Source organism: Melanotaenia boesemani, chromosome 8 (genome assembly GCF_017639745.1).
Source record: "Melanotaenia boesemani isolate fMelBoe1 chromosome 8, fMelBoe1.pri, whole genome shotgun sequence".
In the NCBI taxonomy this organism is placed as follows: Eukaryota; Metazoa; Chordata; class Actinopteri; order Atheriniformes; family Melanotaeniidae; genus Melanotaenia; species Melanotaenia boesemani.
The window spans coordinates 7,452,965-7,465,216 of NC_055689.1; the positions used below are offsets into that span (position 1 = coordinate 7,452,965).

The 12,252-nt window shown below is 39.5% G+C and overlaps 1 protein-coding gene across 1 annotated transcript in view; it reads left to right on the forward strand.

The window, feature by feature from the left end:
* Positions 1-11: 11 nt before the first annotated feature.
* The window catches only part of cdc73 (cell division cycle 73, Paf1/RNA polymerase II complex component, homolog (S. cerevisiae)), a 38,027-nt gene continuing 25,786 nt past the window's right edge, over positions 12-12,252 (forward strand). Inside the window, exons 1-9 of the mRNA XM_041991497.1 lie at positions 12-173; positions 766-871; positions 992-1,061; positions 1,341-1,403; positions 1,562-1,614; positions 2,931-3,019; positions 3,212-3,425; positions 10,264-10,362; positions 10,491-10,569. Coding sequence (XP_041847431.1) covers positions 43-173; positions 766-871; positions 992-1,061; positions 1,341-1,403; positions 1,562-1,614; positions 2,931-3,019; positions 3,212-3,425; positions 10,264-10,362; positions 10,491-10,569 — 904 coding nt within the window. The 5' untranslated portion in view covers positions 12-42. The remainder of the gene's footprint in view (positions 174-765; positions 872-991; positions 1,062-1,340; positions 1,404-1,561; positions 1,615-2,930; positions 3,020-3,211; positions 3,426-10,263; positions 10,363-10,490; positions 10,570-12,252) is intronic.

Below are 12,252 nucleotides of genomic sequence, written 5' to 3' on the forward strand. Positions count from 1 at the left end.
AACTGGGGGCCTCGCAAACACACCACATCAAGGCAAGTGAAGATGGCGGATGTGTTGAGTGTTCTTCGCCAGTATAACATCCAGAAAAAAGAAATCGTCGCTAAAGGAGATGAAGTTATATTTGGAGAGTTCTCCTGGCCGAAAAATGTCAAGACCAACTACATAATCTACGGGTATGTCAGTGCTTTAAAAAAAGTATATTGTATCTTTAGGCCCGCACCTGACGCTCCGTAACGACATAAAGCTCGGTAGCTTTTAAATGCTAAGGTGCTAACACAACTCTTGTCCTCGTTGCTTTGGTTAAAACTTGAATAGCCTATAGTTTATTTTACCGTGATACTGTAATATATTTTCTCATGTTTAGTGGGGCATATTCTCTTCCATGTAGTGATGACAATAAGTATTTTTGCATTTTACTGCATGTTCATAAGGTCTGCATGGTCAAAGTTGCCTTAGTGATGTGATGCTAAATAATTAGCATCAGTTAGCTGAGTTGTTTTCTATGTAGTCGTACATCCAGATATTCCCGAATGAAATCTTTTGCTTTAATTCGCAACAGATTATGAAATACTTTCTTGGAAATTCATTAAGCAAACTTTATTCTCTTGATGTAGAAAGTAAACCTAAAACAATTAACGTTTAACCTGATAACTTGATAGCCCCACGTTAATATGTCATCAATACCACTTCTGTTTGAACTGACGTTAAATTTTTCAGACGTCAACTAATTTTTTATTTATTTTTTTGTCTTGTTTCAACCATCAGTACTGGAAAAGAAGGGCAGCCAAAGGAGTATTACACTTTAGACTCTATTTTGTTCTTGCTCAACAATGTGCATCTGTCGCATCCTTCCTATGTGCGAAGAGCTGCAGTAAGTAGAGTCCTAAATCCCACATAGCTTTTGTTGTATTTGTTGTATTAAATGGCATCCTTCAAGTTTTTTACATTGATATTTTTAAAGCGCGTTTTAGTAACATAACTGTGTTTACAGACAGAGAACATCCCTGTTGTTAGACGACCTGATCGAAAGGGCTTACTATCATACCTCAATGGCGAGAGTTGTAAGTAGCACTTGTCATTTCTCTTTTTGTGTGGGCGTACAGATGTTGTTACTGGATAGACTTTCTATTTATGTTAGGACCTATTGTTATTTTGCAAACGATTTGAGCCTGTCTCAACTGCCTTAGTATGAGCTAGACCTTGTGCAGTTTTTATGATATTATAGATATAGAGAATGAATGGAAATTGACAACACTGCAGTGACAGATGTCATTGCTCAAAGGCCTGTTCTTATAACCCTTTATTCTGTTATTGGTTCAATGAATGTTGTTCATTTGCAGCAACATCAACGAGCATTGACAGAAGTGCGCCCATAGAAATAGGTCTTCAAAGGCCGACACAAGGTAAGTTCAGTAATGTGTTTTTCATTTGTTCCTACCACTGCTTTAGTTTTATATTTTTTCTTTTTTGCAGAATCAGTTATTGAAGCTGAAAGAAACTCATACATAAAACATGGTCACATTTGATTTGTTCAGATTTTTTAAATTGAATTTATTTTCAGTGAAAAGAGCAGCTGATGAGGTGTCTTCTGAAGCCAAAAAACCAAGGGTTGAGGTAAGTTCACACAAACGCTATTACTTTTTCTTAGAATTTATAAAACTAATATCCATGAAAACAGGGTAACTGTTACAGATGTAAACAGTCATTAATATTTCATGAATAAGGGAGCACTTTTTGTCTTTGTGACAGTTTTAAAAAAGAAAAGAATGAAAACAGGCAAAACAGTTTAGGTACTACTGCCTGGTATTTTCTATCTTTATGTATTTGTTTTGCATCACAGAAGATGCAGTATTATAATAACGGTTACACACTAGTAATTGATTACTTTTATTGTGAAATGAAGTCCTTACTAGTCAGAAAAAAGATCATGTTGCTTCCAGCAATAATCACCAGCTGCAGCTGTACAGTAGAGTAAAGTGCAAGGAACCGGTGTTGCTATAGTCACTTTCTTTGTAAGGTAACCAGTCATATGGGGCCATCACCAACTGGTAACCAGGAAGTTCTTCACGTGTGTCTTCTATGAGCGCTAGGCTTTGATCAGGCGTTTAGCCAGTTGCTAAAAGCTAACAGTCTGTTTAATGAAAATGAGCTGCAGGTCTGTCCTGCAGGTGATGGCAGATTACATAACAGCTCGGCCAGGTTGAGCGTTTCCCAGAGATACAGACCGAATCTCTAGGTGGTTTAACCTTAAACTGGGCTCCATCTTGTGAGGTTTGGGTGGGTTATGGAAGGAAAAAGCGGAAGCTCAGCTCTTTAACCTGGTGCATGTCTTTATTTGCTCACCAGTAAAGGGACAAGTCCCATTGTGCACAAAGCATAATTTAGTAGAAAAATAGTAAAAATACTTGGAACAAATACCCAAACTACAAAAATGCTTTTTAGGAACGAGACAATGCCATATCAAACATTAGACCCTTCGCTGCAAATGAATCTCGCCTCTGGAGTTTCCACTCTAGCTTTATACTAGAAGCCCCTCCTACAAGACAAACCAACATTCATTAGCACTGACTTTATAACTAATGCAGTACCCAGACACAAACATGGATGTGCACATCAACCCACCAAAATGTTTTGGTCAAGACTGTAAAATATTCAGAATGGTTCCATATGTAGGTCTTTCAAATATTATAAGTTACATTACCTTTTAAGTATCTACACGTGGTACATACCATGCCACCTACTCTATAAAGGCATTTGAACATGAGGCATTCTGGTTTAAATACTCATTAGAAGGCATGGGCTACACCACAACACATCTTCTATTACATTGTGCCACACACTGACCGCTCCCTGGACCTAAGGCTCTCATATTAAACGGTGCATTATTCTGTCTTAAAACAAAACTGTGTTGTTGCTGCTTCTGCTTTGAGGATGAGGAACGAGTGCGTCTGGACAAGGAGCGCCTGGCTGCCCGTCTGGAGGGCCACAAAGAGGGCATCGTGCAGACTGATCAGATCAGGTAAAATGCATCAGAACCATTTCTATTTGAGATCTTGCTTTCCCCGCTGAGATAGGTTGGCATTTTTATTAATCATACATTAGTGTACATAAGAACTGATATGAGTAAATCTGATGGCTTTAAATGTCTTAACTAAACGCTGATACCTACATACCAGTTCAAATTATCCAAATTTTTCTCCAATTCTTTCAGATCGTTGTCTGAGGCCATGTCGGTGGAGAAAATTGCAGCCATCAAAGCCAAGATTATGGCCAAGAAACGTTCAACCATCAAAACAGATCTGGATGACGACATCACCCTGAAGCAGAGAAGCTTTGTGGACGCAGAGGTGGACGTCACCAGGGACATTGTGAGCCGTGAGAGGGTGTGGAGGACCAGGACGACCATTCTCCAGAGCACCGGGAAGGTCAGAGTTCACATTCAGGCACACTGACTCTTTTCTCTATGAACCCTTTCTGTTTGCATCAGGAAGTTGTTCATTTTATCAATATTTTCTTAACCATGTTTCTACATCTTACAATACAAGGTGGCTACCAAACCTGTCCTTTCTTCCTCTGAGGATAAAGGATGACACGATTGTACATTTTCTTGGTACAATTATCATTTCTCTTTTTTGGGACAGTTTTTTTAACCAGAGTAAAGAATTTATGAGCATCTGGCTAGCTTTTGACTTCCACCTGCTCTGTAGCCGAATAGCTGCTATTTGAAACATCATTACTGTTATAGTAGAAATAAAGAGACTCAAGACCATTCACCTGAAACTAAATATGGTGTCTTCTACAGCCCAGTGCACATTAATGACAAAAAAGAGATTACTTTCACGCTGAGTTAATTAGGTTTAAACAACAAAACAATCCACCAAAAAATCTTTTTGGACTTTTCACATCTGTATAATGTAACGTTCAGTAACTCATCACATTATGCTGTAGCCAAACAGAGTTGCACACAATTAAAGAAATACATGGGACTCAATCTCATTTAATTTTAGTGTTACTGTGAGGGACGGAGCTGGTAACCATAAGGACGGGGGTGGTTTCAGAAACAAAGATGGGCTTTATTCATCTAAAAAATACACCAATGATACAAAAAGAGGGCCCTTGAAAAGAGGTCAAATGAACAAAACTAAACTCCGGTATAATGGTAACCTAACAAAAGGTAACTTCAAACTGTCAGGCAAACCAAAACGGACCAAACACTAAAGAAACCGAACTGACCTAAAAACCAAAAAAAGGGGACCGAAATACTGGCTGATCAGACCAGTTGCAAACACAGGAGGAAACAAATAATCTAACAAAAGAAACTAAACCCAACGGTTAGTTTTAGAGTAATAGTAATCAAACAAAAGACTAAGTAAGCCAACAGCTCATAAGCGAAAGGAAAATACTTGACATTTGAAGTAAACGGCTTGGTAATTTTCCCCCTGGGTGAGCTGCACTTTGTACATGTTAATTAGCCCTTCCTGTCCATGTGCTGCATGCTAAAGCAGTGTTTCTCAGACCTGCCCTGCATGTTTTAGTTCTTTCCAACTTCAGCACACCTGATGCAGATTAATTAAACTGCTCATTAGGCGCTTTGCGAGCCTCCTAATGAGCCATTTATTTGAGTCAAGTATGGACACCTCTAAAACATGCAGGGCAGTGGTCCTCAAGGACCAACTCTTACATGACCCAGGAAAACAAAAAACGAAGGCTGAAAGCAAATAATAAGAAATCGAACATATGAAAACAAGTTAACATGCACTTAGGCCTGGCACGATAACAAATTTTGCTATGCGATAAATTTTCTCAGAAATTATCGCAATAAATGATAACGATGCGCAAAAGCGATAATGTTGTCATTTTGAGACCATTTTCAACTAATATAATGCCAATTCCATAAATAATAATGCAAGTACACCCTTTCAAAGATAAAAAACTTTCATTTCTAAAGAAGGTTTTACACTCGAACTGGAAGAAATTTTAAATAAGAAAACAAAAACAATTAAAGCCGCAAGCGGCATCCATCGGGTCCAAGCGTCCTGGACCCCGCCACCCGTCTCATACACCTTTTCCTAGCATGGTAGGTAACCTGGTAACATGGTAAAAAACCCAGCTGAGAATCTGAAATGTTAATATACCTAGTTAGCATTTTTTGCTAGCATGCTAATATGCTAGCTAACATGCTATGTTGCCATGGCAACAGGTGTTGTAATGTGTTAAGGACCCAACAAGTATGAATCCTGTCAACTTTAGTGCAGTTCCCATTAGGGCTGGGCAATATATCGAGATTTTCAAATATATCGAGACTTTATCAGACGCAATATAGAAGGAGGGAATATCGTTTATATCGAGATAGCTTGTTTTGAGTTAAAAGCATCTTTTCTTTCGTATTTTGCACAGCTGTATTTTTATTCTGGTCATTGAAAAGTATTTTTAATTTATTTTGTTTTAGGAGCATTTAATTTAATATAAAAGGTACTTTAATTTCAGTCAGCTGTTTTAATGCACATGTACTGCTGATTCTTAATAAAAGTGTTTTTAGCACTGAAGGCTGTAAATTAGAGCTGTCTCTTTGGTTACTTGACAAAAAAAATATATATCGAGATATATGTATATCGTGATTCAGGTAAAAAATATCGAGATATAAGATTTGGTTCATATCGCCCAGCCCTAGTTCCCATGTATTCCTATTGAGATATGAGCAAACCGTGTTTCATGGCGAGAAGGCTGTTTTCCGTGGGTTGCCACGGTAACACGCTTTTTCCTATTAGAAAGATTTGAGGAGCGTTTGGTCCCCAACTTGTCAGGAAGCTTCCCACCAAATTTGGAGTCACTCTCACGAGTCCCCTCAGACTAAATACGTTCAAATACGATGCGTGTAAAGTGCAAAAAATGGGAAAAAAATGGCCGTACACTCCAAGATGGCAGGCACCCCGTTGCCATGGCATCAGATGTTCGATTGACTTTTTTGCTCGACTCGGGGTGTTACACGTGTGTGCCGAGTTTCGTCTTCCTACGTAGAAGTAGACTTTCGGGACCCCATTCATTTGGGGATTTTTGGGGTGTCTAGGTGGCGCTGTTGAGCCACTTTTGTATTGAAGTGTATGCGGACCTTAGAATATTGCAATTTTCGCCGGGCTTGATGTGTGTGCCAAGTTTCACAACTTTTCATGGGTGTTTAGGGGGTCATATTTGGGCTCAAAGTTCTTAGAAGGAGGAGACTAAACATTTCAGGAACAATAGGGTCCTTCCAAACACAACCAAAACCAATAAGTATGATAGATAATAAAGTCTGTTCTGTAAAGAAAATTGCCCTTTAAAAAAAAAAAATAATATATATATATATATATATATATATATATATATATTAAACATGGGGCTTAGACAGGGGAAACTTGCAGAACTGCCAGTTAGTACCATTGTATTAAAAAAAATCTATATACTGCACATCTTTGCTGTTTGTGAAGCTGAAATATGTCTCCTCATCGCTGCGTGTCAGACTGATCTGTGAACAGTGAGTGAAACGCGACGCTGCGCTTTTTCACACACTCCGGGACACTGGCCCAAAAGTAATGCGGCCCACCGGGAATCCTCCCGAACCTCACGATTAGCCGGCATTGCTCTTGATGTGTATGTCAGTGTGAGAACTCTGAGTTTTAGCATGAGAGCGTGAGAGTTGGCAGCCCTGTAAAACAAATGCGGCATACCTGCTCGCAGGTTCACCTCGGTCTCGCTCTGCAACATGCTGCTGTCATGTTGCAGCAGAGATCACTGTGCAAAAAACGAGAGCGTTCAGTTGAGATACTCCATAGTGAAACCTGTTGTCTATGGTAAAGTAAGTTTAAAACTCATCGCGCTCATTTCTTCTTACCATGAAATTAATTGACTTATTGCTTATCGTGACAGGCCTACATGCATTCTACAAATAGAACTTATGTATTTCAACTATGCTGAATAAATGTGTAAATATAACTTTAAAATCCCTAATAGGGATGCCGTACATTCTTTCACACAGTTTATCTGAAGTAAAGGACATTTGAGCTCACAAAACCTTCAAGAACCAACAAAGAAAAAATTTATTGTAAATTTCCGATGGATGGATGGATGACTGACTTGTGTCTATTTGATATTGTTTAAAATGGTTATGGCAGAGAAAATGAAAGATTTTACCTAAATGTTTTTTTTGGGCCAGTGGGACTTTATAATATCTGCCTGAAGTAGCGGCTGAAAGGAGGTGTAAAGTGGGTGGGAGGGGACCTCGGTGATCAGGGTAGCTGTCCTGGTCACAGAGCAGCTGTACAGTTCAGACAGGGCTGTTTGGGTTGAGCTGATTATTTTACTGGCCTGATTCATGACATGGTAGAGTTTTGTTTTGTGTTTGGTGAGTCGGCTGAACCAGGAGGAAACACTGAAGGTGAGCACAGACTCAGTGATTTGTACACAGTTAAAATCTCTGCTGACACAGAAAGCCCTGAGTTTCCTGAGTAAATGGAGATGCCGCTGGGCTTTTTTGTAGATTTTGTCAGCATGTTGTTTAAAGGGCAGGCAGGTGTTAATTTCGGTTCCCAGATATTTAAAACCTGTAACCTGCTCCTCCTTTTGGCAATGGATGCTGATGTGTGTGAACAGAGGTGATGGAGAGTTGCCTCTGCGCCCACAGCACAGCTCCTTGGTCTTGGCAATATTGAGCTCCAGATGCATCAGGTTTGGACCAGATTGCTGACTGTCAGCTGGTACTCACACTGAGCCTGGGTGTCGGTCAGGTGGGCCACCAGGACCATATCATCCTCGTTAGGGCTGATCGATATGAACCAAATGTAATATCTCGATATTTTTTACCTGAATCATGATATACGATATATATATCGATAATTTTTATTTTTTTTGTCAAGTAACCAAAAGAGACAGCTCTAATTTACAGCCTTCAGTGCTAAAAACACTTTTATTAAGGATCAGCAGCACATGTGCATTAAAAACAGCTGACTGAAATTAAAGTACCTTTATATTAAATTAAATGCTCCCAAAACAAAATAAATTAAAATACTTTTCAATGACCATAATAAAAAATACAGCTGTGCAAAATGCAAAAGAAAAGATGCTTTTAACTCAAAACAAGCTATCTCAATATAAACGATATTCCCTCCTTCTATATTGCATCTGATAAAGTCTTGATATATTTGAAAATCTTGATATATTGCCCAGCCCTGATCCATGTATTTAAAAAGTTGTGTTCCTCCGCGGCTACAGGTGATGTTGTTGGTGTATGCAGAAAAGAGAGCGGGAGGCAAAATGCATTCCTGTAACTAAAACTGATGTTCGAGATTTACAACCATTAAAAAGAACGTGTTGAGGCCTGTCCTTTGATAATGTTCCCAATCCATAAAATCAGTGTGGGGTGGACCTGCAGGTCAGAGAGGCAGTGCAGCAAGTTGTCTGTGTGAACAGTGTTAAAAGCAAAAGAGAAGTTGATGAATACTGTGGGTTTGGGGGATCTGTCTATCATGATGTTTAACCCCTGCCAGGCCTCGCTCACATTTCCAGATGTTAATTTCTGCTCCATTCTGTTCTTATAGTTGATCTTAGCCACCCTGGCCTTCCTTCTGGATGCCTTTTCCAGTTCCCTCACCCTGACCTTGTCACCTTCTAAAAAAGCCTTTTCATTTTTAACTGTTTGGTTGAATAGTTATTGTTTTTTGGGTGTAACAATGCATTCACAAAATGAAATTGATGAGGTCAACACATCAGTTATCCTGGGTGTGTGTCAGGGTGAGGGGGCTGCAGCATGGTCATAAATGGCACCAGATAATATTATAGACTCTGTTTTCGTGGTAATAATACTGTGATCTAACACCCAGCAGAGTGAAAACCATGACACAGGAAAGGTTGAAGCAATCTGTCTTCCACAGACCTTATCTTATGCCAGATTATAGACTCGTGTTAGTGTTGTTAAAGTTGTGTATAGATTAGGGGCGGGACTCTCCATGTTGCTCACACACCAATGCATATACAAAAGACATTTCTGTGAATAACTTCTTTATTTTTCTGTCTCGCTTGTTTCATTCCAAGTGAAACAATCCATAATTAATTTGCTTCAAATATATACAATTAATTAAAGAAATAGTAGAGACGTGGCCGATTAACTGAAAGGTCACGTTTGCCAACATATTTCCCAACACAATAGAAAAGAGAAGCAGAAGAACGGTGCGCCTGTTTTAACGTACATCAACATATTCTGCCTTTTTTTTAGCTGTTTACAGAGTTTAGATCTTAATGCTCACAGACTTAAAGTATATTTTAGTGCAAACATGGATGATCTTTAGAAATGATTTTGTTGCTGAAGGTGGTTGATAGCATCTGTGTGCATTAACTCATTGTTAACATAATTTAATCCTCTGTCAGATGGGGGGGCAGGTGTGGATAGAAATTTATATTTTCTCAGCTTTATTGCAATTTACTCAGGCATAGTAAAAGACAAACTATTTTGGATACTGGGAATACATTTTCTGAGAAATGTCTGAGAACGTGCACATGAATCTTTATTGTGGAGCAAGTTTTCTTTTACTTTGGGTTTTATAACTTCAGTTTTAGTGCGAGGATTTTCTCGCACTACAAGAGTAAAATTTTCTACATCAGCCACTGCAAATACATAATCGGTTGTTAGACATTAGTCAGTCCTCCACGTCTGCATCTCAGTGCATCTTAAATTTAATTGAAAAGTAAACAGCTCTCTCATAAGATAACCGTCCCTCCTTTTACAGCCCAAAGCTCGGCATGTTCAGTTTCTATTAAATTTAACTAAATGAATACATGTGTGGATCTCTGTGATCTGAATCTTTATTTGTTTTGCTGCCACACACAGGAATGTGTGTGAGACACACTGTAATGATACCGTAGTGACCAGCTGAACTTTCTGGTGAGGACTGAATTGAACCGTTTTGGACTGAGACGACTTTGGTGTTCACCTTAAAGAGTTTAGAAGCAGCGTTCTTATTTTTCCAACCTGGTGAATACTCAAACTTTTAACCACCAGATGGAGACAAAAGCTTTGTTTACATGTCAAACTTTAACTGAAACAAACTTAAACTGATGGATCAGACACCTTCATCCCAGAGCTGTTTGTCTTAGTTTTGCTGAATCCTTTTTTACTTCTCTACCAACTATTACACTCTTTTAGAAATATGTAGTCAAATAGCTGATTAAACCTTGTGTTGTTTTGTTAACCCTTCATTTACTGACGAGTTGAAATTGTCTTTTGTTTTTACACAGAACTTCTCCAAGAACATCTTTGCCATCCTTCAGTCAGTGAAAGCCAGAGAAGAAGGTCGCGCACCAGAGCAGAGACCAGCACAAAACACCACCCAAGTGGTAAAAATCAAATCACACTTTCTAGCTGTAAAAGTCGCCGCTGTAACTGAATTTCAGGTTATTTCACAGGAATAATGAACTGTGATGAAGTTGCAGACCTGTTAAACTTATGCTTTATGTTGTTTCAGGACCCGTCCTTAAGGAACAAACAGCCAGTCCCAGCTGCCTATAACAGATACGATCAGGAGCGATTCAAAGGGAAAGAAGGTAAGCTTGTTTTCTGGTTCTTTCATTCCCGTTGCTAAGGCTTTATTCAGGGTAGCACATAAGCACGTCATCACATCGCAGTTTCAGTCAACCAAAAAGCAGCTGCTCTTCTTGTGTACTGCTGCTATGGCTGTTTTTAAATTCCCCCTTGGGGGGGAAAAGTTTTTTTAATTGAATTATCAACTCCGACATCTTTAAATGAATAAACAGCTTTTGAAATTAACTGTGAACAACAGAACAACTGTTTCAACACAAGCAGTAAAGAAAGAGTAGCTTAATCTCAGATTGTTCCTCAAATGAATGAAACTGATGTCAAATGGCAGCAAAATGCTGCAACACGTAATGTGTTTGCAGAGTGTTTCTGCTACCATGAAGAGGCACAAGAGGAAAATTTTATCTGTCAGGTTGCCTCTACAAGTGAAAGGGGAAAGTTGGCTTTGAGATAGATGTGCCCCTAAGATGCCATCACTGATAAAGAACACCTTTACATTATTCAACCCTAAGTTCAGGTCAGTTTAGTGTTTTCTCCAGGAATACTTTACACTTAGACTCATCAGCTACATGTGGCTGTTTTAGTTTTAAAAACATAGAAATGACTACAACAACATACAGTGCATCCAGAAAGTATTCACAGCGTTTCACTTTTTCCACACTTTATTATGTTACAGCTTCATTCCAAATTATATTAAATTAAGCTCTTACCTCAAAATTCTACACACAATACCCCATTATGACAAGGTGAAAAAAGTTTTTTTTTAAGTTTTTGAATTTATAAAAAATGGAAAACAAAGAAATCACATTTACATAAGTATTCACAACCTTTGCTTAATACTTTTTTGATCCACCTTTGGCAGCAATTACAGCCTCAAGTCTTTTTGGATATGATGCTACAAGCTTAGCACACCTATCTTTAGGCAGTTTCGCCCATTCTTCTTTGCAGTACTTCTCAAGCTTCTTCAGGTTGGATGGGAGACGTCTATGCACAGCCATTTTCAGATCTCTCCAGAGATGTTCAATCGGATTCAAGTCTGGGCTCTGGCTGGGCCACTCCAGGACATTCACAGAGTGGTTCTGAAGCCACTCCTTTGAGATCTTGGCTGTGTGCTTTGGGTCATTGTCCTGCTGAAAAATAAACCGTTGCCTCAGTCTGAGATCTCAAGTGCTCTGGAACAGGTTTTCATCCAGGATGTCTCTGTATATTTCTGCAGTCATCTTTCCTTCTATCCTGACTAGTCTGCCAGTTCCTGCTGCTGAGAAACATCCCCATAGCATGATGCTGCCACCACCATGCTTCACTGTAGGGATGGTATTGGCCTGGTGATGAGCGGTGCCTGGTTTCCTCCAAACATGACGCCTGGCATTCACACCAAAGAGTTCAAGCTTTGTCTCATCAGACCAGAGAGTTTTGTTTCTCATGGTCTGAGAGTCATTCAGGTGCCTTTTGGCAAACTCAAGACGGGCTGCCATGTGCCTTTTACTAAGGAGTGGCTTTCGTCTTGCCACTCTACCATACAGTCCTGATTGGTGGATTGCTGCAGAGATGGTGGTCCTTCTGGAAGGTTCTCCTCTCTCCACAGAGGAACGCTGGAGCTCTGCCAGAGTGACCATCAGGTTCTTGGTGACCTCCCTGACTAAGGCCCTTCTCCCCCGACTGCTCAGTGTAGACGGCCAGCCAGCTCTAGG